The sequence below is a fragment of the Phyllostomus discolor genome, chromosome 2 (assembly GCF_004126475.2).
Source record: "Phyllostomus discolor isolate MPI-MPIP mPhyDis1 chromosome 2, mPhyDis1.pri.v3, whole genome shotgun sequence".
In the NCBI taxonomy this organism is placed as follows: domain Eukaryota; kingdom Metazoa; phylum Chordata; class Mammalia; order Chiroptera; family Phyllostomidae; genus Phyllostomus; species Phyllostomus discolor.
The window spans coordinates 30944102-30971913 of NC_040904.2; the positions used below are offsets into that span (position 1 = coordinate 30944102).

A 27812-nucleotide genomic window follows, 5' to 3' on the forward strand; every position below is an offset into this window, starting at 1 on the left:
TATGGGTGATTTCTTTCATCTTCTTCTTGTTAATTTTTACTCCAGATTTCCCCTAATGAACATTTACTATTTTTGTATTAAAATATTCTGAGCTTATATTTTCTAAATTATTTTATCTACATTTTTCTAGATTAACTTTTGGTGATTTCATAAACTAAATATTAACATAAATGAAGAAAAATGCATGTCCACTGTAGTTTTTGCTATTTTATCCTTTAATTTATTTATTCTTCTTTTTTCATTTTCGAAGAGTAATATGAATTTTGCAGAACCTAAGGAAAGGTAAAATTTATATCTCTGTATCAATTGTTAACTTAGCATTAGGACTTCCTTACCCTCTTAAATTATATATTCATCTCCATCTCCCCAGAGTTTAAATGGAAGATGACATTTTACCACCAACCTACTTCTCAGACATAATATTATAAAATACCCTAAGTACTATGGGAGACTGGTATTTATGTATAAACCAGAAGATATATATGCTAAGATTTTTATCCTGGGAAAAGAATCTTAAGATTTAAAACAAAAATGTAGTTTTTGTTTCTCCATCTTTCTTACTGTTTCATGCCTCCATCGAAACATACCCCTACCTGCACACACCTGTACTGAAAGCACCTTTCCTCTTTCATCTCTTTAAATTCTTGTATATATTTCTTTCATATGTTTGTATATAGACAAGAGTTGGCATGATTCTTCTACTTGGATTTACTAATCTGATTAGGAAAACAGCACATTCTTCAGAATAATTTTTTCTCAGGGAAGGCATCCTCTGAGATCTCCTCAGTACTGGATGGAGGCCATGAAAAACATCTTACACCTGACAATGACTTTGCACCTGTATGTTTTCCACACAAACTTACTGGGAGAAGTGAGGGATGTATATATCTGACAAGTCAATTCTGAGGATACATTTTTAACCTTTTTCTTTCAATTTGTTCAAAAACTTAAATTACATCATTCGGTACTACATCATTACTACAACACCTTAAAATTATTTCAATCCAGTCATCTAAATTAGATAAAGGCAGAAATTTTAAAGATCACAGGTATTTTTGATATATCTATTTGACAAAGCACAGGACAGTAGTGATAACTTTGTTTCTTACTGCTGGAAATTTCTCCCAAGGCCTACAGAAACTTATGACCAAGGTCAGAAGATCACTCTGCTGTATACCTAGTTCATCTGGCAGAATGCAAAATTCTAGTTTTAAGAGAAATCTGTGAATTTAAAAACCTACATATCAGCACTAATTTTCATAATACAAAGTGTCATGAAACAATAGGAAACGTAGTAAGATGAGATGGAAGTCAAGAAAGAAGTAAACTGTTCAAATTGCTAATTTTTAACTCTAACGAAAGACTCAAAAAATACTAGCTCAGTCTGTCACAAGGAAGGGGAAACTAAGATATTTGCTGAAATACTCTTAAACAGGAACCTATAACACTTGCCTTTACTCTTTCAGGGGTGTGACAGGAAAAAACACAATGAGCTACCTGTGTTATCCTGGGTAACTTTATTTCCTGATCTATAAAATTGAGCTGGACAGCTAGGTGGAGTATTTTGTCATAGTGAAAGTCCTTCCATTCTCAGAATTCTATTATTGTGCAGGACTGGTCACGCTATATTTCTAAATTGAAAAGATCATTCTCCCTGAAAGTAAAATGCCACTTGACATTTTAGCAAGCCATAATTCAAGGAAATAGAAGAACAAATACCAAGTGTAATTTAGTGTAACAGAAGGTTTAAAAGAGATTTTTTTCTTATATTTCCCTGTCAGCAGAGGTCCAAAAGGTCTGAAAGCAAAATAATTAATTAAAAGGTAAAAAGTAACCCACATTCCTAAGTGAGGTAGTTCCCAAACCAACCTGGTGATACCCAGGCCAACCACCATTCTAAGATATAAACAGACCAGAGATGCAATAACATAAGGGAGGAGAGGAGAGACTTTGTGTGCTTGAAGTCCACTCCCGCAAGGATGGAGGGAAGCTTCCCCTTGAATTCTAGCATCCATTCACATAAACCAGTCAAAGAGTTTAATGTGTACTGCCTGTGGAAATCATTAGAGGGACACAGTAGAACAGTGGCTCATTAATTCCTGAAAAAGCCTACAGGAAAAAAGTTGTGCTGAAGCTGCCCAGGTGAGTAAGACTGGAAGGGACAACCAGGGAACAGTTGGTGTGGCAAGGATGAGTACGTTTCCTACTGGCTAAGCAGAGGTTGACCCAAGAAGAGCTGTGCAAGAGTGAAGGCCTACCAGAGCACAGCAACTGAGACAGAAAAACACTGTGATGTATACTTCCAAAGGTAACCCCAGCTGGTGGGGCGGAGCCATAGGAGGCTGGCCAGAGAGGGAATTGATTTGGAAATGTGCTGAGGTCCCTGAGTGGGGTCATCAAAGAACATACAAGTGTACCTCCTTAAGGTAAACTAGGGACTTTAGTTATTCATAAAGTATCAATACTGGTTCATCAACTGTAACAAATGTACCACATTAATCTAAGATAGTAGGTAATGAGGTGGGGAATATAGAAACTCTGTACTTTTTGTGCAATTTTTCCTAAGTTCCTAAAAAAAATGTAATATATACACATGGTAAAATTTTTTCATTTGTATCAAAGAAAATGAAAAAAAAAACATCCTTTCAAAAATAATAGTTGTTTAGTATGAAAGGTAAAATTCAGAGAGCATAGGTTAGCAAGACTATAGGAAACAAAAGAAGTAACTAAAGCTGCCTGGCGTGAGAGGAAGAGGAATGCAAAAAGGGGTCGGTCTAGCAGAGTGCTGCAAAGGAAGACGTGGCTGAACAGCAGCATGAAGGAAAAGCAGGCAGCATTAAAAAAAGAGTCATGTCTAATAATCAAAGTTAGGCTCTTTGAACTTCTGTCACATAATCTTCCATGCCCTGTACCCAAATCAGGAGTAAAACCCAATATACATTCTGGGATAGATACGGGGATGCATACATACACACACACACTTTTTTTTTTTTTAGGAAAGAGGCTAATTTCTACAATTAGGTGGTTGGTGGAGCAGAAACAAAGGACCGGAAGACACTGAATAGAAATCAAAAATTCAATGAAGGCAAGAAATAAGAACCACATGTAACCCTGAGGACATACATATTCCCTCTGCCACATGCAAACAATCAACCCCCACCCCTCAATTTTAGAGAAGCTGTGATCGGCATTGGACATCGCAGAGTACAGAAGGACGTCTGGCCCAGCTCCCCTAGGCTCTATCTGGACTCCAGTTGACATCTGGGTAACACTTAGAATTACTTACTTGTGTGTTGACTCAGCTTTGTTTTTCTTATCAAATAGAGGAAGTTCTGTTGGGTCTAAACATGATTCCTCCTTAGAAAGTAAAGGAATTTCCGTCACACTCTCTTCTTGAGTCTCAGTTTTTGTTAAATTATTATCTTTCTTAGGAAGAGAAAAACAGTTTTCAATCTGCCAATGCTTTGTCTATGAAAACAAAGAGATTTATTTTATTTGTATTGCTTTATTTCCTAGAACGGTTATATTCTACACTGTTAATTAAAGTGCTAGGGACATACACAATAGAAGAATGAGACGTGTTTCTGTTCTCAAAAAAACGTAGTCTTGCAAGGGAGCTAACACATATCCACAGAACTTTAATAAAGGTAAAAAGGCTAAGTGTCATCAGAAACTAACAAAAATTCCCTGAAAACATAATAATGAAAAAAATAGACATTCCTACTTTTAAAATCCTGAATAGAAAAAATATATATATATTAACTAAAAAGAAAAACAAAACTTTTGTTGAAGAATCATGTTTATTTTTGATACAACTACTACTTTTTGTCTTATTTCCTAAAAATATCAGAAGCCAGTCCAATTACTGAGCCTTTTTCCCAGAAAATATATGTACTATTTAATAGTTTTAACAGATTTAGGCTATATTTCTTACTTTGTGTCCATCTACCAAAAGCTCCCAATGACTATTTTATATTTTAAATATGGAACTGATTTCCTTGTTTCTTATCATTCCGCACTGCAGATACAGGAATGCACCAGAGAACACAGCCCGCATGATAGCGGGGTGACAGTGGGCATCCCCAGGATGTCCGACTGGTCCACAAGCTGATAGCCTTGTCAGAAGGGCATGCTGAGTAAAAGGCCGACCGGAGGCAGGAAGACAATGCCAATGAATGAAACAAGGCTCACATGAGATGATCCAGAGTGAATAAAACTCAGCCTCGGCATTCAGAGACAATAGAGAAAGGCGGGCACTGCACTGATCACAGTCCATTTTACACTTACTCTCAAGGAATGACCTTTGTTCTTTTTCAAGAAAAGCAAGAGATATCGATCTTATATGAAATGTCTTCATTTTCAATGTAGGCAACGAAATCCAATTTTAAACACGGGGTGAATGGGCACAAAGTCACTGGCCCCCAGAAAAGGAGCAGCAGAGGTGCTGATACAGGAGGACCTGGTGAGATTGCTGGAGAGACAAGAAGGACCCTGAGGCGGTGCAGGAGAGAAGGGGGGGGGGGGGGGTCAGGAAATGCCGGAGGCAGTGGAACTGAAGCCAAGCCACAGCACAGCCTGTAGTAGATTTCCATACTCTCAGGTAAAGGGGCGTGCCAGCATCCCCTTTGCACCAGACAGTGGAGCACATAAAATTTTAGGCCAGTAGATTTAAACAGAGGGCGCAGGGCGTGTACAGAGACTTGATCCTTCTGGTTTCCCTCACTTGGGGGCCAGCTTGTGCCAAATCTAAGTCCTCTATCCAGGTGTGCGTGCCCCCGTGATGCCATTGGGACACCACAGCTCTCTGCAGCACAGAAGGCAGCACCCTTCTCTGCCTTTGAGATCCGTGCAGGGACACAGGCCCAGAGTGTTCGCGGGCCCCTTTGGTGCAAGCAGTCTTGGGTGCCGGGCCCCAGGATGGAGCAACCGCAGGACTGGCTACAGTGGTTGGCGGTACCCCAGGTCCCTCCCACCCGTGAGAAGCAGTGATGGTGGTGTGGCTATGCCAGGCACACTACAGGGCCATGCATGTACACAGACTCCAGGAAGATTCCTAGAGCCATACTGACCAGGAACCAGCTAATACATCTGGATGGATGATCATGCTGCAGCCACCTGTGTTTTCCAAAAGATGGTATTTTAAATGGGAGAAGGGATTCCAGGCATAGCTTTGAACTAATCTAACAAAGCCTGGCGGTGTTATTTTTCTTTGGGTGTTTTAGGGGGAATGGACTCTGAGGCAGAAGCCTGTCATTCTTCCAAAGTTGCGTAGCTTTTAAATAAAAGACTCCTTTCCTTTTTTGACCAGACTTCTGCCTCCGGAATTTACGTGCAGCCTGGGCAGCAGGACCCCATCTCTGTTTGGTAACAGTGCCAGGAAACAAACTCCACCCAGACCAACTGTGGTGAGTGCTTAAAGACAGTCACTGAAAATATGTATGCAGCACCTAATTTCTTTTTACACCACAGCAGCCTGACAGTTTCCTGGGGTAAATGTATCTCTGTGGTTAGAGCATCTCCACTCCCATTTCTCCAACTCTAGCAAGAGACACACACCACCACTTATTTTTAAAAGTCTAACTTGAAAAGCGATCTTAGATCAATAGTTATGTTGTAAAAGGGATTCACATTTATTTGAAAAAAAACTTCTTTCATGAAATATGTAGAATCGCATTGCATTAAATTTTAAACACTTTAATCAGACTGTGTATAATTCAAAAATTAAGTCTTCACATGGGAAATTAAAATCCATTAATGCTTTCCTCCTGTTTTTATAATCGCTAGACCAGAATTAATTCAACTAGAAGACAAATTCCTCATTCAAATGTAGGGCAAAAGTCACTATGCTTTACAAATCAAGTTTGTTCGGTAAAAATTGTCCTGATCCTAGTTATATTTACTAACTGGCTCTCTTCTTAGCTACATATTTCCATCTGCCTCCCATATCCTGCTGTAAAAGGATGTCTCATCTCACACACTACGGGAAGGGCATTCACCAGTGCTACTCTCCAGCATCTGCTAGTTTTACTCTTCCCATCCTTTCTCCCCCCATCCCCTTCTCGCCGTGGTCCCCTGTACTTCTTGGGCCTGGCAACACTCATATTCAAGACTGTTTGACTTAAAATAAATCTTTAAAAAAACTTTAAAAGCTCAAGCAGAAGGGTCTAGAAAGCACAGCTGCCCCTGCTTTGCCAGACTTGACTTTGTAAAACTACACCAGCTTCCTCTGCTGACCCTTTTTCTGCCTTCAATAGCAGGAAAAACATAACAAAATAAAACAAAAAAAATATTTTCATGCAGGCTTTGGGGGGCTGAAGTCCTTCAAAATAACTAAGGAAAAATATCAAAGGCACAAAAGTGAACAGTTCTACCAGCACATACTTCTTAATTAAAATAAAATTTAGATACAGATTGTGTTTCGTGGGCACAGTTTATATGGCACCCACACATGAGATAGTCTTATTTTTGTTTCAGTCCCATCTACGGAGACTTCTTCTATTCCAGCTGTCACCCACTTAATGTCACTTTGATCACCTGTCGTCACTCTAACATCCACCTCAACTCGCGCGAACCCATGTGGCCTGTCTGTATAGCAATGTTAGCACTGCATTAACTTCTCCGCTGCCCGAAACAGCCTTCCTCCTCTTCCCAAGTTCAGAATGCCAGTGTGCACTGCTCTATGTCACCCTCTGCACACCTACCCACACACTCGTTCAAGTCCCCACTCAGATGTTGTTTTTTATTCTAAGAAAAGTCTAGCACTTGCCTCATTTACAGAGCAGGAGAGACTGCAGCTCTTGAGTGTTACACTGAGACTCCCACATTACCCAGCCAAATGTGGGTTCTCGCCTCCCCAGATCATTTTCAGATTTACCCTCACCCTTCACATCCTAAAGGGTTGTGCAGAATTCTTTCAGCACAGATGGACATCATAGAACTGACTTTACCAATAGAGCGACAACAGGCTTTGTCTTCCCACAGGAAGAGAATGGCTGTGCTCTCACAGCATGAGAGTGGCACCCGAGGTTGCTGAGTGGAACCAAGTCAACCAGCCAGACAGACAGAAATTAAGGTCTGAGTGTAACCGTATACCACTGTGTTTGAACAGTACTGGTTGAAACAAATCAAGCCGATATTTTGTTCTCAAAAGCACAAAAGGAACAGAAGCAGAGTTTCCATGAAAACAAATAAACAAAAAAGAATCAACATGTGAGAAAATGAACGCTTCCTTTCTTCCATTCTCCACTTCCATGCCCTCCCCACCACGGGCAGGTACAAACGAGAGTTTACTTTTATGGGAGGTGGGGATTAAAAGCATGAACTCTGACATGAGCCAGCTTCAGTTAAAAGCAAAACTCGACTACATATTAGCTTTTGTGAGCTCAGGCAATTTATTCAAACTCTCTGCACCCATGTTTCCTCGTGTACAGTAGGAATAATAAAAGTTCTTTCATAATGGGATGGGCAATTGTGCAGATTACATGAGATAAAATGAGATCGAGATCTTACAAAAGTCCTCCAGGAATACAGGAAAAACTCAGAAAACATCAACTATTATTATTTTCATGGAAGTAAACTACATGATGAGCAGCAAGGTTTTGGGGGAGGGTGGGTGAGTACAGTGAAATCTATTGATTGTGCAAGTTCCCTAAGCCCCTCCCCTCTTCAGGGGGTCTAGGATGGAAACTGGAGATCAGGAGACTCTCAGTGTGTTGGGGGAACTATTTGGGGCAAGGACTCCCCAGCAGCTGAGAGTCTCTCTTCTGGTCACTGGGGCTGGTGGACCAGGGGGTTCTTACTCCTTGGAGGCCTTCTGGACCACAAGGTCCACCCCCCTGTGGCTCTAGCCAAATTCATTATCATACCAAGAAATGAGCTTGACAAAGTGGTCATTGAGGGCAATGCCAGCCCCAGTATCAAAGGTGGTGGGCATGGTTTGTTTTTTTTTCTAAAATTTTCTATTTTATTAATAACTTGATTATTACTTTACAGTCAGAGCCTTCTGTGTTTCATGAAAGATGCTAATATTATCCACATTGTATTTTGACTCAGTTTTGAAGTGGAAAGAATTCACTTATTTTAGAAGAAAAAAAAATGGTTTTGTAGAAATCCTGGACTCAGTTGAGCCTCAAGGAATCAACATCTTTCCCTTCTGTGGAGTCCTGCAGGGGATGGAACATCCCTGATTCACGGTCAACAGGACGACAGACGCCTGGAGCCACAGCTCCAGAACGGAAGTCAGTTCTTTCACGACTAATGATCATCAACAGCCGTTGAGATTCAAATGGAAATCAGCCCAAGTCGTATTAAATGTCAGGTAAACACTAGAATAATAAAGAAGCAATATTTCTACCTGACCGAAGATCCAGACAGAAGCACCGCAGACATCCGTCACGCAAATGCTGCAGTCTGCGGAGGACGAGATAATCAGTGACCTGCCGCCGGGCTCACACATCGCTAAGGAACTTATCTGGTCTGCATGAGGTTGGAAGGATCTTATCAGAGTTGGCCTCTGTGTGATTTTATTCTCACTAGAATTAAGACAGTACTCCTGAAGGAAAAGAAATGCCAGAATTCTAAAAAGTCCAAATACTCAATTATTGCAGTGATACAACATTTCTTTTTTAAAAAATGCCTCATACAGAAATCAAAAGCAGGCCCACTTGGGAACAATAATCTGTGATCCAAATGCAAAAGAATAGCTCATGATAACAGAGGTTAGAGAAATGATACGAACACACACAAAAAAGGTTTCTAATTTATTTAACTAACTTGAAAAATGCAAAGAGAGGAAGGAGGGGGAGAGGAAGGATGAAAAGAAAAAATGAACAGTAAAGTCAGTTATTTGATAGAAGGGAACTTTATCATCTACAGGTAGTCTCATATCATACAATTTTATAATATTATTAGAAAATTAAGGAGGTAATCAGTGACACAAGAATCCTAAATTACCTCAGGATGACAGTCATGTTAGATGAAGAATGAGTACTTTATTTAAATTGTATTTATAGTCTTATTTTAAATGAGGTATATCCTAAATATACTCAAATAATGTTGCAGTACCTTACCGACAATACTGCATTCTCAAACTGGGTGATTGACTTGAGTATATATTAACAGAAGATTTTTAATACTAAGAAAAATCTGGTTTTCTCCATAAATTACTTAAAGGAAGTCACTGTTCAATACATGTAAATATTTCCTTTAAAATACTCAGACTGTTGAGTGGGGGGGAGTGCCTGTAAGTTACATAAATGTCTCACCACTGCACTGTATACCTGAAACTAATACAATATGGAATGTGAATTGTAAGTAAAAAAGTTTTAAAAAATTAGAAGAAACTACTGTAAAAAGATAAATAAAATACTAAGAATGGGCATTTCTTCTTTTATCTAGGAAACAGACAAGACTGGACTCATAGTAATCTGCAACAACAAAAAGCAATAAAAAATAAAGATGATGTAGACTGTGTTCAATTCACCTCTATATTCCAGACATTTATCCATCCGTCAAGATCTCCTGTGGTGAGGTATCGATTCAATTTGTCAGTAGCCATAATAATAGATCCAACTCCACTATGAGCCAAAAATTCAGCCAGAAGTTGCTTCTTAAATGTATTCCAGAATCTGACATACCCAGACCCTCCACATGACACCAAGTTAGAGCCTCCTGACATGTAAAGGAACATCAAGTGAGGAAACCGTGACAATAATGACCAGAAACAACTTCAGTGGCTTGCCCTATGGAAAGCGAATGCATGTTGTGGAGGTGGGTAACCCTGAGACCAATTCACAGTATTCTCATTCTCTCAAATATAAAGTAGAGATAACCCTATGATAAGCTCACTGGGTTAGGTTGAATATTATATGAGATAGGGTATGTAAGATATTCCATTAAATTTAGTTCCCTTTCCTTCATTCATTATTTTGGTATTATTTGGGTTTTTAAACTAGAACAGAATTAAGTTGTTCCTTCACATAAACCTATAAGATATTAATTGCAACTTGATGATTATATTCTGATTACATAACACTCATCTTTCTTGATAACCCATTGGACATAGATAACAAAGTAAAACTCCTCATGCATAGGTCTGGCTGCATACATGTACATATAGCAGTATAATTATTGTTTTCTCCATGTAGTAGCATGCTTAGAATCTATTTATGAGCTTATTTTTACATTTTGAATCAAGAATTTATTGTAAGCTCTTATGAAACATTTTTTTGGTTCATAGGCCTAGAACTAACCTTTTCATTTGCCATTCTTATGTGCTTTGTAAAAGCACTTTACTTAAATTATTCTTCTGTGTCAAAGTTCCTATTATTATGTGTTAAATCTGTAGATGACTGTCAATTTTCTTCGCAAATGTACTGCTGATTAACAATCATATCTGTTTAAGGTAGAAATAATAGCACGTAGCTGCTTCAGTAGAAACAATTTAGGAATACTGGTAACATTAAGAAAGAATTAGTCAAGGAAATGAGAGCAATTTCAGGATAATAGTTCATTTTGTGAATATAAGTGAGTTTCAGAAAATTGAAAGTTTGAGAATCTAACAGTTTCAAAAGCTTCATCAGCACTAAGCTAACATGGTCATTGAGAACAGAGGGGACATTAAGATAATGTTTATTTCATCTCTCTAATACTAAATAACCACAGTAAACCACATGGTAGTACCAGTGTTTGCACACATCTCAACAGAAGCTCTAACCAGGCCCCTGCCACACAGCTGGCCAAGACACCCAGCATATTAGACCCGCTCCAAAACACTTAAGACAAAAAGTAGGCGTGCCTCTCTTGCCTGGCTGGGATCAGCAGTTATTTTAAATGTTGCTGTTGCCTCCAGTCTCAGGTTCCACACTATTTTCTCCTAGTCAGTTGTGAATGAGCTGCCAGTGCAGTCAGCCTGAGACTCCACCATGCTACTGCACGTAGACCTACACTGAGCTCATGTATTTGGAGCATTTTTAATGTTAAAATTAAATTTATTGGGGGTGACATTGGTTAATAAAATATATAGGTTTCGAGTGTACAGTTATGTGATATATCATCTGTATGTGGCATATTTCTTACCGTGCCCTCTGCCTTACCAACTCTCTTTGTATCATGGCTGGAATGCCATTCTGATTGTTGCCAATGTTAGGTAGCTTGCCAGAGTTTTTCTCGCTCTGATTCTGACCTATGCAGTACTGTAAAATTGTTGGTAGGGTCTAGCCTGGATCCTGTTCTTGGGCCCATCCCCTTGAATCCTAACCACATTGGCCAGTTAGGGTTTCCCGTGACCTAGCACTGACGGTTAGCTGGATGCAGTCAGACTCCACAAGTCTTAGATACGATTAGATCGAATTCTCTTTATTGCCCCATTTTCCAGCATTTTACAATACATCAAAGCACTCTACAGTCAAAAATAGATATAGTTTACCTGTCATTGCAATGTCTTTTCTTGCCTCAAGGAAGCAAAGCCTCATAACAGCATTATTGCCCGCGGAGCCTGTCTCAAAGGAGCCAGCTTCCCGGACAGCCTGCTCTGCTGTGGGGTGGCTGGAGCTGCCCCTCCCCACACCGAGGAGCTTTTGAGGCTTTATATCTGTGCCAGAGACAAAGCCAGGGAGTCGTAATGAAGAGAAATATCTGCTTTTCAAGCAAATGCTTGTGAAAAACAACAGGCCCACCTTCATCACAATCTCAGGTGACCCCATCAAGTCTCAGAATAGGTTTCACTCAACATTCACTAAGCCTTCTGCTATCCACTTCCTCAACCTCACCTTGAAGGATTGTTTCATTCCCTTTTGGTGTGTATATTCCATGTACTTACACTGTTTTCCCTTGATATGAATTAATAAGGATTTCATTTTATAGTCACTAGATACGTTTAAGACAAATATGATTCTATTACCATAACATTTTCAGCTTCTTAATCATTAATATTAATCTTGCAAAAATTTAATAAACATGAGCTATGACTATTTAAATATATTTAAATGATCTTTTTTTAGTAAGGTTACTTGTTAGTGAGTTACCTTGGAAACAATATTCCTAATGGTATTTTGATTATCTCATGACATCATCTCCAAGCCACACTAATAAAAACTGGGGGTGTTCATCTTAGAACCTATGAATAGTCTACACATAGTTATGAAAAATCTATACAGAAGTATCTTCAAATTTTTAAAACACGAAATCTACAGCAATGTCTCTAGTGTCTTTTAGAAACGTGATGCTATCTTCTTCTCTTTTTTATCCATCTCTATGTTTTTAATGGTAGCCATGGTTAAGTTTGCTATGAGACCAAGACAGTGCTCTCCTAAAAGTCAAGAGAGAGGAAGAGGCAGAAATCCATTCTCTCTGTGGAGAGTTCAGATGACCCTAAATGGTTAATTCCTTGAACATAAAGCAGGTCAGAGTTGTGGGCCTGTGGGCTAGTAAGCCCGGAATCTCTTAAATTTGTTTCCTTACTCTTATCATATCAGTCCCTCTGCTTTTCTCTCTCTCTCTCTCTCTCTCTCACACACACCCTGTAGCAAATGACCAGTCTTTTCCTAAGGTCCAATTCAGCCTCTGTGAGTTTATCCAATTGAGACAACAGCACCGTGCTAGACCATGAGGAATGACATATTCATTACCCAAATAAATGAGTCTAAGGAAAAACCTTTAGTATCTAAGGAAACGAACATAAAATGTGAAAGTCAATTGTCAAGACATTTTGCTTAAGTATAAAATATTAATGTGCTCAGCTAAATTCCCATAAAATACAATATACTCCCATCTAATGTTCCTCACAGGTTTCTAAAGCAAGAAATAATTTAAGATTTCCAGGTGGCATAATATTTAATGCACGCTCCAGACTGAGCCTGAGCAACCAATCAAGTGAACATGAGTTCCCATTTTCTTGCCAAGGGTTCACTCAAAGGCAATTTGGTGAGGCTTATTGGTGAAAACTAAACTAGATAGAAATGAGAGACTTGCTCCCTGCTGTCAGTAATTCAGAAATGCTGATATAGTATAAGAGAAAAAATGGCATGCCATGGAGAATTTGCTAAACCAAGTAAATCTCAAGGTTTTTTAAAGTCACTTTGACAACAATATCCCTAATCCCTGATGCCTATACTCAATCATCCATAATTTAGGAGAAAGATGCAATGGTCCATGAATAAACAATTAGGCCTACTATGGTTTGACTCAGCCACGTTTTTTTAATTTCAAATTGCACTCACCTGATTTTGATTTTAGCAGCCTCTGGTAATCCGGGTGAAGGACATAGTGAGCATTTTCTGTTCGACTGTTCCACAGAATAATTTCTCCATCGTAACTCCCTATATGAGCCAGGAAGGAGTGTATAAATTGCCAGAAAGTTAGAGAAATATGGGCAATGGCAATGAGAAGTCATTATCATAATATCTTGCATGGAATGTGGCACCTAGTAAGTACTCTACACGTTTTTGGAGACATGAATGAATAAAAATAGCTAGTATTTGTATTAAACTTCAGAACACATGATCCCCACAACCCATCTGTGCATTAAGTATGCTAGAAATTACTGTTATATATCTTTATATTTTTTATCTTTTTATTGATGTTCAAGTACAGTGGTCTCTATTTGCACCCCCCACTCTACTCCCCCCTACCCCATCCATCCCTACCTCCCATCTTCAATTCTAGCCCCCTTTGGCTTTATCTTTTTATCTGATAGTAATAAAGCTTTCAGAATAAGGGCTTTGCCATTTAAATAGCTTGAGTTTAACTCCTGATTTTTCCACCTAATATCTGTGCAACCTTGGGCAAAATATTTAACTCTACATGATGCCACAATTTCCTTATCTAAAAGACTGGGTTGAAATTATATTTATCTTCTAGGATTGAGTGAGGGCAGGACAATCAAAGTTTTCTCGTTTTCTGTTTCCCACATCTCTTCTATGGCATGTGTGTATCTTCTTCTTAGCCCCTCCCTCCTACATTCTTTTTTTTTTTAAGATTTTATTTATTTATTTTTAGAGAGGGAGGGGAGAGAGAAAGTGAGACAGAGAGAGAGACAGAGAGAGAGAGAGAAACATCAATGTGTGGTTGCTGGGGGCCATGGCCTACAACCCAGGCATGTGCCCTGACTGGGAATCGAACCTGCAATGCCTGGCTCGCAGCCCACGCTCAACTCACTGAGCTACACCAGCCAGGGCCCTACATTCTTTATTGCATGTTGCTTTCTCCAATCCTAAGCAGAAAGTCCCTTCCTACTGCTCTTCACAGAGAACATAGGAAAACCCAAATAATGAGGCTAAGTCTGACAGAGCCCGTTTTGGAGAGGAGCAATGCAAGCCAGATCGCTGCTCTCAACTGCTCAATGAGGATAGCTCCCTACTGAGCAGTGTCAATGTCAAGAGCAGAGGGGAAAAGCTGAGTTTGAGTGGAATATACACATGGTGCCTTTGGTGGGATTTGGAGAGAGAAGAGAGTAATAATACTAAACTCCGTACTGTCTTGGAGACAGCAACCTGTGAAACTCACAAATTAGCCAAGCATGATATATTTGCATGGATTAGCTGCCCATGGTGGTACCTACCTTCTCCTATGATTTTGCAAAGCTTTATTCTCAAAGTGTTTGACTAAACATTTCACACAGGACTGGTAAAATGAGAATGAGTGAAGACATTATGTATTCACCAATTACAATGGTATTTTATGACACTTCAAAATAACAGCTATAAAGCCTTATAGATTACTTATTTCCATCGTTGTTCAGTATGTGATACTCCCTGTGGGAGTTGACTTCCAGCAGCTAAAAAGCAAATTGAATAGCAGTGTTGGCTCTACTGGAAGGTAATCAGGAAAGTCCTAAAAACAGTGCGACTTTAGGTGGAGACAGAGCAGTGAACTTCATATTGTAACACTTCATAGATATCCTGGCTCTTTTCCTGTAAGTTTTCATTCCTCCTAATTAATCACATTTTTATTCTATTTTTAAAAAATAGCCTGTCAAAATATGGGCTTGTTAATTTCATGGTGCAATCTGTCTTTATAAATTGTTTTCTTTGGCCAGAAATGATCCAACATTTTGATTCTCTTTAGTATGTCACATCAAAGTCTGCTCATGGATGTTTTTAAGAGCTTAAATGTGTTGACATTTCTATGAAGCCAGTCTTTAGCCAATATTACTTAGACTACATTGTGCCAAAGGGTTAATATGATCCCATTATGGCACATCTGAATACCACAGAAGTACATTTTTATCCAGGGTCCCTAATGCTTCTCCTGGAAAAAGGACAATAAAACTAAAAGCTAATTGCATTTAGCCCTTACACAAATTATCTTATTCGATCTCCACTATAAACTATGATATAGATACATTATTGTTAGCCAGAGAAAACTATGGTTCACAGTGTAAATAACTTGCTCAATATTGTGAGTTACAAGTGTTAAAAATAGGATCTGAAGCCCTAGAAATAAGGACCAAGAGTAGCTTTAAGTGCAAAGACTGATTCTTCAAAAATCTATTCATTTCGTAGTGGGGAAAAGGTGTTTTTTTTCAAGTGAGTGAGATAAAAGGAACCAAACTCTCACCACTGATTGTCAAGTGAAGGTTTAATTAACCTGTAACAAGAGTTTGCGGAGGTGAAAATGCAGCACACAAGACATCATCTTGGTGCTGCGTTCCTCCTTTCCATTCTTCAGGCTGGACAGAAAATTGATTGAAGTTCTGAGGTCGAAACACAGTAATGGCCCTAGTAAAAAGGATATAAAATTTAGCTGTGGATCTAAAAGTGATATAGATATTGAGTAGCCATCCTCCACTTGGACAGTGTGACTTGAGAGGTGTACAATACTACACTGCTCAAAATTGTATCCCCACTTGTCATCCACTATACTGAACTTCCCACACTGAACTTTCTTTGGATTCTCTCATTAAATTATCTGGTAAATGATAAATACTTAGTATTAGAAGATCACTTATCACAATCACTAACACCAAATTTATATGCATTTATCAGACTAATTATCCATCACCAAGATCCCAAAGTTTACTCATATGGAACCACTAAGAGTTGTGTGACAGTAACAATAAATAAGGGGATGAGTCTGTGAACACATACTATTTGGTAGTTTGAACGAAATTATCAGAGTGTTCTTTATCAGAGTGTCCAACACATGTTAACATCTCTTACATTTCTCATACATACTTGGCCACAGAATCCTTTCATGTACAGCCTTGAAGAACCACCAGTTTTGGAACACACCTGGGAAATGGCACTCCAAAGGAATGGGACACAGGACAGATACATTTTGGACAGAAATAATTGTTTTAAGAAGGTCAGTATCATGGGTGAATGCGGGTGAATTTGAGGACAAGCTAGGATGGACAGAGAATGCAATGCCTGGTGCCAGATGAGGAAGGGAGGACCACAAAAGTTAAAGTGTGAGTGTGTTAATACCTGTCTGTTCCCACTTGACTTAGGCTCTGGCTACCAACCTAGGCTAAGCTCCTCCCTCCTTCTAGAGCCACACACAGCTCAATGAGCATTTGTAACCACAGGCTTGGTGTCTGCACCCTCACTTTCTTCACCTCCCTGAAATCCTAGTTCAATATTCCCACTACTTTAAAGGTCTTCCAATTGCCCTATAAATGTAACAACTCCTTACTCTCTGATGGAAGAAGCTTTCTCCTCCTGGAAACTCTCATATGTCCTGCTTCTCTTTCTGCCTCCCTGATTTTCATTCCCTATTCCCTATTTTCCCTTCCCTTCTTCCCCTCCCCCCTTTTAATATGTACATTCCTAATTGGCATTCTTCCAATCCATCGCTCTACTCAAAAGAGCTTGTTCACGAATGCTGTAGACCACCATTATCTCACTTATGAATAGTTGTTAAATTGCCCTTCATTTATAACTTTTTCCAGCGTTGAGTGGTTCTCCCTTGCATATAATGCTCACATCAACAACATATCAAAAATCCAAAATTTCCATCTTTCCTCCACATGGGCCCTCCTTAAATTCCCTATTTTGGTTAATAGATCAGAGTTCCAGTCTCCTGCATGTCTTTCTCTTTCTCAGTCCAGTAAAGTACTCAGATCCTACCTCTGCGATATGTTATATATCTGTCTTTCCCTAATTCCGTGCTCACTACTTCATGGTTGAATAGTTGTAACAGTCTCTTAACCAGTTTTGCTGCCTCTTGTCTACCCACCTCTGCTACATTCTTCATCCTGGTCCTAGATTATTCACTCCATTTCAGGAAGTTCTTATCATGCGTTTATTCTACAAGCATTTCTTGTTTTGTCTGTGGAAGTCCCTAGTCTGCAGGATAGAGCCACCAGCATGAAGTGACTAAAGTGCAGAGAAATGTGGTAAGTGCTGAGGAAGTACTGACAGACTGCCACGGAATTCCTGGTGTAGAAACCACAGGAGGCTGCGCTGAGGGGTCGTGTTGGAGCTGGACCACAACAGATGAGTAGGACTGTGAAGAGGAAGACATTCTACATAGAGTGAGGAAGTAACATGAGCAATGATAAGGCTCCTGTTCCACTAGAAAACATTTATGAGCTTCTCATTTCCTACATAAAAAAATTCGAATGTGTGGGCCTGTTATTCAAAACACAATAACATTTGGATTCAATCAACCTTTTTAGAATGATTTCTCTCTATTTTCTATCCCTGCTTTTAAAAGTAAAATGTGAATGTGCAACCAGATACTTGACAGAGCTACTGGGAGCCACAGGGTAAATGCAGCACTACTTCCAAAGTGTTACTTTTACTCAAAGACTTTGGGGGAAATATTTTTTTACACTAAAATAAGCATAGATGAATTAATATCATAGAATGCAATTTTCACCTGGATTTTAAAGACAGAATATAAAGTTTCAAATAAATGCCTTGCTTACAGGAGCTGTTTTGGACTATTAAGAGTATTCAGGGGCAGCCCTGGCTGACAGAGCTCAGTGGATTGAGCGTGGGCTGTGAACCAAAGCATCACAGGTTCGATTCCTAGTCAGGGTACATGCCTGGGTTGCAGGCCACCACCCCCAGCAACTGCACATTGATGTTTCTCTCTCTCTCTCCCTCCCTTCCCTCTCTAAAAATAAATAAATAAAATTTAAAAAAAAAAAAAGAGTATTCAGGGGCCGAGTTTCCAAAGCACGCTTTCTTGTTCAACCCAAACCATATTCTAACTGCTAGCTCAGAACCTTGCTTGTTCTCTAAACACCCTTCATGCTTCTTGCAGCTTTGTTTCGCTCATGATGCGCTCTTCCATGCCGCTGTGGGTTTCCATGCGCACGCAGACCCGCATCTGCCCATCCAGACACTGCATCTCTGAAGCTTATCGTGTTCTAGTAGGTGTCCTTAACAACCTGAGTTGAAAGAAATAGCTCCCTCCTCTGGCCTCTTACATTGTTCACATTTTACTTATAACATTGAATAAATAGTGTGTAGTCTTCACTCTCTGCTAGACTGTAAGCTCTCAGAAGCCAGGGATCTTGTCTTACTCTTCAACCCTACAGTAGCAAGTATAGTCACTTACACATATGGACTGTTCAATAAATATTTGCCAAACAGATGGATGAACAATTCTCTGCTCAAATGTTGCTTCCTTGAGTAAGTCTTCTCTGACCACCCTAACTAAAGATTTTTAAGTCTCTCACCTCTCACCTATAGCATCTTAATTACATTATCATCAAGTGATATTGTGGTCTGTGTTTACTTGTCTGTTTCTTTTTCATACTTAAGCTCTAGGAGAGCAGGGACTTTGTTCCTTTCTTCATCAGCAGGACCTAGAATAGTACCTAGAACATCTCAGGCATTTAATAAATATTTGCTGAAGCAATCGCTGAACAATTCTATTTGTAAAATTAATAATCTAATATTAATGTTCTTTCAATATGAGGTTTAGCAAGTTATGATAATATAAGTAAGGTAATCTGAAGTTCTGAAACTGTAGTTAACCTCATTATAGCTTTATATGTATATATTTTTAATTTCTTCTTTACCTGTTAGTAAGTTTGACTGAAAAGATTACCCCTTGGGAATGGAGAGTATGAGGTGGGAGTCAGAGGGAAGAGGCCAATCCTCTCTCTCTTCTATTATCTCTCAGGTAAAATTCACTGTCATATGTCTTTTCACCGAGTACCCATATTAACTAGATATATTTAGGGAGTCCCACCTAAAGCATGAAACACTTTTCATAAGATGGCGCAAAAAGCAGCACTTCTGACATTTGACCTTGTATGTCCAAATCTCAAAAACTAGCTGCCACCGTTTCCCTAAAACCTGACGTGAAACTTCCATTTGAAATGACAGTTATCCTTAAAATACCTTCAGAATCTACACTGTATTTCCTACTGTTTTAAGTTTGTACTTTTGCCAAGAGTAAAATTAAAGCACAGAATGAGCCAATTTCCAGGCCATTTTAGAAGCCCGGGATTTGCTCTTTCTGACATTGAAGGACTTTCCTAGCTCTATTTCACAACTCACATTTGAAGTCCTGAGAGTACTGTTACTGAGTTATTGTGTCACCTTCTGAAGATGATCATATCCGTGATTCAGAATTTAGATATAATGACCAATCCTGTAAGAACAAAATTAGTTTTCCTGTCAAGTGCGGAAAAATACAAAAAAGAAAAAAATGTTTTTTAAAAAATAACCTCTTTTAAGATGAATGGGTTAGGAAAATAACTTCCACTAAAATTTATCATGTAGAAATTTTCATGGAAAGAACAAAAGAACACCATTAATTACTTGTTTCCTTTGAGGTTACTCGTTCACGTGTTGCTAGTCCAGCTCTCCTAAAAACCTATCTACTGACATTTAGGCTTAAAAGGAGTACCCGTAAGGCAAAGAACTAGTTCATTCTATTTCAGTTCATTTTTATCCTTTCCCCTAAAACTTTTGGAGGCAAATTGTAACACTAAAACCATCACAAAATTATATTTGAGAGGTATTTGTGAATTTCAAACATACCTGCCTCTTCCTGACCTCTAACATGATTTTCCAGAATAAGTCACAACTTTGGAAGTTTTCACACTGATTCTCATCCTCATAATAGAAACCAGTTAAGTCATATAGGATCATAATTCCTTATTAAGGCAACTATCAAGAATGTATTATCTTGTGATAGGTAAGTTTTATTGTTGAAGAACTTCAAACCCCTAATCTTATGTCATTGAAAAATATTTTTAGAAATCAAATTACATCAACAGTTATTTATTGAACACCTACTTTTTGCAAAACTCTGTGAAGGATTCTGCTATTAACATTTTAAAAATTATTTGAAATTATAGTAAAGGTTTTCTTTTTCAACAGTATTTGTATGTCTATATATTTTACAGAAATAAAATTTTCATGAACAATGATTTCACCTGTAACAGAAAAAAGGGAAATAAAGTGGAGGAAACTAAGAGTGTGACTATTTTTACAGAGAGCTCTTAAGTATAGAATTGGAATTCTAAAAGTAGAATAAAATACCAAACTAATATGTTTATTTAGTTTATTTTACCAACACACACACACACACACACACACACACACACACACACGACTATTCTAAACAAATGCAAAGATAATTGATCATTCATTCAATTTTACTAAAATAAACATGACCAGGTATTTAACCAGGTTTTTTAAAAGATTTTATTTATTTATTTTTAGAGAGGGTTAGGGAGGGTGAAAAAGAAGGGAAACATCAGTGTGTGGTTACCTCTAGAGCACCCCTGCTGGGGACCTGGCCCGCAACCCAGGCATGTGTCCTGACTGGGAATCCAACTGGTAACCCTTTGGTTCACAGGCTGGCACTCAGTCCACTGAGCCGCACCAGCCAGGGCTAACCAGGTATTTTTTTAATTGACCCTATGTCACCTCACAACTTTTTCTCTAAAGTGTATTTTGCTTAAAATGATAAACACATTTTTAGAAGCTCTGAATTTAGGTCTTCTTTCTTTTGACAGAAAGATCCTATAAGAGTGACAGTATTTCCAAATAGCTCACATGGGTTCTCCAATGCAGGTGTTCCTTAGCATGGCTCTACAGTGGCATTTACCACATCTTGCCTCGTATTTGTTGCCTCCCCAGTTAGAATGTGATACCACTGACAGCGTGAATCATGCTTCCTCACATGTAGTCCATCATAGTTCCTAATTCAATGCTTTTCATCTAGGTGCCATTTCAAAATATTTGTAGAAAGAAAAGGGGAAAATAATGGTAAGCTAAAACTTTAAGGTGTTGTTAAGTTGACATGCTTTTTATGTGCTTCTCCAAATGAGCAGAAATGATTCATTAGCTTTGGTTGATATGATTACCCTACTCAAAAAAATTATTTGTTTCAAAGAATATAGTTGCACTCTGGCTGCTGTGGCTCAGAGGACTGAGTGCCAGCCTGTAAACCAAAGGGTTGCTGGTTTGATTCCCAATCTAAGGTATATGCCTGGGCTGCAGGCCAGGTCCCCAGTAGAGGGTACATGAAAGGCAACCACACATTGATGTTTCTCCCTCTCTTTCTCCTTCCCTTCCCCTCTCTCTAAAAATAAATAAATAAAATCTTTTTTAAAAAGAAAAAAATATATAGTTGCTTTCCAATGATTTAATGAATTCATCTGTAACTCAGAAATGATGTAAAGAGCATGGACTTTGGTATAGAATTCTAACTCAGCTACCAATTAGCTCTGTAAGCTTGGCCAGGCTACCCAACTTCTTAAAGCTTTGTTTCCTTTCTTGAGAAAGAGGGTTGATCATACTTAGCTTCCTGAGTTATTGTGAAGAGAAAATAGATTTGAATATCTACTCTGCATGCCTCTTATTCAGAGTGTGTCTAATGGATAATTAACCTTGCTCATCTTCAGATTCCTTGTCTAGTCAATGAACATTAATTAAGTCATTAAACAAATATCATTGAGCATCTAATATATATACTTATTAGATGCTCAATGATGTATATATTCCTATGTTGGATAAAGTACAGAAAACTAGAGAGCACAAAGACAAAAAAGAGACATTTCCATACTGGGGGGTAAAGAGAGATATCTTGTTGGGGAAGATACCAGATGAGACTTCAAATAGGAATAAACCTTAGCCACATGAGAAAATGCTTGGAGAGAGGAGAGAATAAAGGCAAAGGGGCGTGAAGCAGCAAGGTTTGTATGGGACAGCAGGTTGCTCCTCGAATTTATCGTGTACAGGAGAATGAGTGGGAATGAAATCAAAAAGAGGTCCAGGCTCAAGGAAACTTCAATTTATTCTGTGGACACTTTGAAAAGTGTCAGACGAGGAAGTGACACTGATAGAAAGCAGTGTAGAGAAAATCATTATAGCTAAAATGTGCAGTATCTATTTAAGAGGTAAAAGGGAGCTATCACTTGAGGAAAGAACAAATTAGAAGGCTGTGACATCCATGTATGTGGAAATGACACTCTCAGTTACACAGGTGGAGTAGTAATGAGAATAGGTTTGAGAAATTTTTAGAATATGAAATAGATCAGGCTTAGTGACTAGTTGGTGATGACATTGAGTGAGAAGGAAAAACCAAAATGGTTGCCCGAGTCTCTGGCTTGTTAACTGAGGCTCTGAATGTAAGAGAAGAAGTAGTTTTGAACAGGGGAATAAATGATACATTCAGTTTAGAATAAGTTGAATTTGAGATTGCAGAAAACATGTTCAGTAAGCAAATTGATAAATAAGTTTAGAGAGATAAGAGCTAAAGAGAGCTTTGAGATATCTATAAAATACTGCACACCTTCCAAGATGAGGCTGAAGACTAAATTAGATAATGTATGTAAAATGTTGAGTGGTACATAGCTCTGTGAATAAAATAAATGAGATGGCATGTTTATCTACCTAACTCAATAAATGGAATCCTTATTCCACTCTGGGCAAAATTATCAAATGCCTCTCTTTATTTAGCTAGAGCCTTAAGTTAAAGCTTCAGTTTAACAGTTTTCTCTGAGTTTTTAAAGAAAACCTAGTAATCTGACTATCAATCTTCTAGTTATTTCTTCTCTAATCACTGAACTATTGGAGAGTTGCCTTAATGGACCATCATTCCCCAGCTACAACCAGTTAACCTATTCTCTTGCCTCTTTTGTTAAATGCCTCCTGATAAAAAGGTCCTTGCAAAGATCCTCCAAAATCCATTCTAACATAAGGAAATATAATTTTTAAATCTAACAATATAAAGTGAAATGAAACAATTGGGAATGTATTCCTTAACTTTCAATTCCAACTAAGGGACCCAAGTCCTCACAACCTTGAGGAAGATGGAAAAAATGGAGAATAATGAAAGGAGTGGTGACTTTCTCTCCTCACCTTTCAGTCTTTCCAGAGCTTCCTCCCCAAGATTATAGAATATAATCACCCACTAATATAGATCAAAACAGCAGGTTAAACCATTTAAACCTTTTAAAAAACCATTTAAATCTTTTAAAGGGTTCAAACCATTTGAACCCTTTAAACCATTTTTAGATGACTCTGTACATCTCAACTCTTAAAAATTTTACCTGTAAGCAATCAAAAGACCTTATACTTGATGCAAATTTGAACTATATTTCAAAAAAAAACCAAGAAGTGTTATCTCTAAAGTTTTAAATTATACTGATTAATTTTAAAAATCTGTTAAGTTCAAAATTTAAATTTGATTAGCTATATACAACACATCTACTCTGCCATAATATTAGAGAATTAAATTTATTCACTGCCACAGCCTAATTACAGAACTTATTAGGCCATAGTCTGTTGGAGTGGGTATGAGTCACTAACGGATCAGGTTTGCTCCCAGGGAAGAAAAGAAGTCTTGTCTTTCAAAGGTGAGGATGATTGAATTAGTTCTTAATGTCAAGTACAATAATCTGAACTATTTAAACTTCCCCTGAAAACTAAGTTGTGTGGCACTAGGTTTTCTAGTGTGGATATACACATTTTGCATTAAAAGAAAAGCCTTTCATATGATTGATAGAAATCTCCAAGTGTATACTGCTAGTTTTCTAGGTATAAAATCTGTTTAATCCCAGCTTCAAACCCTTAAGATAACAACTCTATAGTGAATAATGTTGGGAAAATTACTTAATAGAGCGATATTTTGTGATATGTTGAATTTATGGACAATATATTCTCAAAACATAACACTTTAATTTTCCTAGTGCTTATACAGTGCCATAGAAAAGACTCTGTTTATGATGACTTAGTTCTTTCAGGAAAAGGGAAAGGAAAGTATTTTTCATTGTAACGAAATGGAAGAACTGCTCCTTGAGAACAGTAAGGGGGCTACGAAAGGCCCTTCGCTGCACTAAGATTAAGGAGGTACTAACAGAGTTCAGTGGGCTATTTGCTTCTTGTGCTACAATTTAAAATAGGCAACAAGAGGAGGAATGGGCTCCTTTTATGGTTGAGATAATGCCATTCACACATTAAGAATGTATTGCCCATAAAATTTGGGGAACTTTCAGAGTTAATACTCGAGAGGTGCTATTATGTGCCTACCTGGAATAGTGAAAGAAAAAGATAGATTCCCAAAGCCAGGAGAAAGCCCTATAGCAATTCTCAAAGCTGCTCAAGCTACACAATCTTGTAATATTGTAGTCACTAAGCACTTAGACAATTCCAAGCAGTTTCACCCATGTAGGTCACCAGGAAGTTAATGACTTAGAATCAGTCAAGATTTCTATGTTCTTTTTTTCTTTTAGGTTTTGATTCAAATAAGAACATTCTCCTTTTGCCTTCCCATTAGTTTTACATGAAGCATATCATACCTGTCCCAGCCTGTAACCAGTATTGTCTTCTTAAGAACCAGGATCTGTGAAATATCCACAGCTCCCTCTTGCCCAACATTTAGTGTGTGGTGACAATATCCATTGAAGTCCCACACCTAAGAGAAAGATTTAAAAATCATCTATGAGACAAGAAGAGAAAATGTCTTCTTCGATGAGCAAGACCACACGATGTAATAAGATTATTCTAAAATTTTGCATTTCTATTCTGAACTAGGGTTGATTCACTTGGGATATGTAATCATTAAAGAAAAATTTCTCACCATTTAAATTTAGCCATTATATTAATTACTCTATGTGTAATCCTATTAGTCTATTCTAATCATACTTGATTCAAAGGCTAATAAATTATGCATGTTTTTAAGGAGGAGGCAAATTAAAATCATGAAGAGCCACATTTTGGGGTCTGTTGAAACCCTGGTTCTCACTCCAAATGTGTCTCTCTAAAATTGTACTTCCTCATTCAGGACCCAGGAAACGTACTCCTCAGGATTGCTTGGAAATTTAAAAATCTAAAACAGTGTTTACAAAAGTTAAAGATTTGAATCAACTCAGTTGTTCATTAATAAGAGACTGAACATCAGAATGTGGAATATCTATACAGCAGCATCTAATGGAGCCATTAAGAAGAATGAGTCCCCTCCATGTGTCTAAGCTCTGCCAAAACTAAACTGCTACAGAAACTTAAGTAACTTGCTTTATCTCTTTGGACTTCAGTTGTCTCGTCTGTTTTCTCAACCTGGGATAATAATAGCACCAACCATATTTATGTGGGTGTGTATATCTGTGTGTGTTTGTATACAAGTGCTAGGAGAGTGCCTGGTTCGTAGTAAACATGCAATAAATGTCAGTTAAAATTATGATTATTGTTTGCACTGGTATGAATCAATGTCCAAGACGGGAAACTGCAGAACAGCATGAATAGTGAGTTGCCATTGAGAAGAAGTGCCCGTGGTCTAGCAGCATGCATAAGAAACTTGTAACAGTGGCAGCCACAAATATGGAGCTGGGAATGGGTGAGAAAGAGACTTTCTTCTCACTTTATATCTATTTTATATTTTAAATTTTATTATATGAATGCATTAATTATTCAAAACATTAGCTAATAGTAAAATAGACACTCCAAACCCTTGATAAATAGAGCAATACTTCTAAATCTTTGATTACACAGGTATTGACTTTAGATGTTAAATGATAAATGAGATTGGAAAATGTCATTCATTCTTGTTTCTTCATAGAATATGGCCAGTACAGCCGTATTTATGTGTCCTGTGCAGAGGTAGCCAAAGTTCAGAATTCTGTTGTGCTATTGGGATAAAGATAAATGCGCCTTCAAAAGCCGTGATTATACTACTAAATTCACATTAACTTCTAAGATGTCAAGGCTTGAGCTGAGACATAGAGCCGCGCACATCTCCTCATCCATGTCCTCTGCTTTGTTTCCCTCTACACAGAGCTCCTAACTCAGCCCACCTCAAATAACACCCACAAATAGGTATTATGAAGCTCTGGTCTCCCCCAGATCCTATCAAGCCCCCTGGCCAGGACCATTTTAGCAACCATCGACAAGTCTGCCCTACCCTGGATGGTCACTTCCCAAGATAGGGATAGAGTGAACCTAATTCACTTCCTTTGGTTTTCTGTTCTGTCTCATACCCCAGGACCAGTAGGGGGGATACCTGCTTGTTCCTTTTGCCTAAGCCACTGTCTAATACTCTACTTCTAGGTATCCCTGTTTTATTCCACCTTCACTATTAGAACTGAAATTATTCCATTTTCTTCTCATGTTTTACCAGTCAGTCCTCCCATGAACTATGTTGCTTTGCTTAAATCCAAGTTCCAGTGTGTACTTGATCCATTAACCCTCCCAGAGGCCAAGTTTGGCCGATTTGCAGGTTCTCACTGTGCCACATCATAGCACCTCCTTCCCACTGATCAGTACCAGCCCGGAACCCCCTGCACATTCACCCTCAACATCTGTGGTGTTATACCTGCCTGACCAGGTAGCCTTCCCTTACCTTCCCCGACAGTGACCTGAATGCATCATAGATCTTATCATGGAAGGTACATCTAATTAATACCTTTATGACTCCAGATATGACAGAAGTTTGAAAAGCATTTGAATCTTATTCAGAAACTACCTTCTTTTGTTGCCTCAAAGTGTCACAAGTCATTTCCAATCAAAGACTGTCATTGCTCTCAGAGCTGAAGGGAGCAGGGAAGACTCACTGATGAGCATGATTCCAGATTGTATTTAACTTTGCATGAAAATGTCATCTTTTTTGCAAAGTAAAATAGCACCTTCTTCCCAGAAGAAATTAATAATTGTTACAAAGTAAAAAAAACAAAGCGTAAAATCATGTTAGTTTAAGATGAATAATAAATACGATTATGATTGTTCTTCCTTCTTTCTTCACTATCTCACCTTTACATAAAAATGCAAATTACAAACTGGGATGATTTTAAAATATTAACTTTCTGAGAAACTTCCACCTATACCATTTTGTAAAAGTTTACTTACTTGCCCTGATTTCTAACTTTATAAATCGAGAAGAAGAAAACCAGAGACATTAGCTAAAGCACATGAAAATCATTCAAGCCTCTTAGTCTTCAAAGCAGTTCTCTATCCAGGGCACTGGCAAAAGCTTTCTGAAATAAGTAAGTCAAGTTGTGTTTTATTTTAAATAATTTACTCAGAAAAATCATTGATTCATTTTTTTCCACACAGAGGTTTATTTTCCTAACAGCTTCGTTATTCGATGGTTTGGGTTATTTAGCTCTTCTAATCTTGTCTCATCTCTCTGCTTGCAAGGCCAGGGAGGCAAAAATAAACATTGTCAACACTGTGCCTCCTCACACAGTATTCCAGCCCCCTCACATCCAGATAGAAAAGCATCACTCTTGTTCGCACCTTAATAGTTCCATCTGTGCTGCCAGTCAAAAGCCGTGTCTCATTTGCATCAAGGGCCATAGTGCTGATTTCTGCATTTCCATGGCAACCAGTAAATTGTTTGACTTTTTGCCCAGTGTCTATCATCCAGAAGGAAACAGTTGACCCCACATCAGAGCTGATTACCTA

The 27812-nt window shown here is 38.3% G+C and overlaps 1 protein-coding gene across 3 annotated transcripts in view; it reads right to left on the reverse strand.

Annotated features, from left to right (window-relative positions):
- WDR49 (WD repeat domain 49) overlaps positions 1 to 27812 on the reverse strand; it is a 124055-nt gene that overhangs the window by 25297 nt on the left and 70946 nt on the right. For all 3 annotated transcript variants that reach the window (XM_036017638.1, XM_036017637.1, XM_036017639.1), the window contains 8 exons: positions 27645 to 27809; positions 24716 to 24831; positions 15586 to 15716; positions 13218 to 13316; positions 11426 to 11590; positions 9482 to 9669; positions 8354 to 8551; positions 3287 to 3468 (listed from right to left, as the gene is read on the reverse strand). In XM_036017638.1, coding sequence (XP_035873531.1) covers positions 3287 to 3468; positions 8354 to 8551; positions 9482 to 9669; positions 11426 to 11590; positions 13218 to 13316; positions 15586 to 15716; positions 24716 to 24831; positions 27645 to 27809 — 1244 coding nt within the window. The remainder of the gene's footprint in view (positions 1 to 3286; positions 3469 to 8353; positions 8552 to 9481; positions 9670 to 11425; positions 11591 to 13217; positions 13317 to 15585; positions 15717 to 24715; positions 24832 to 27644; positions 27810 to 27812) is intronic.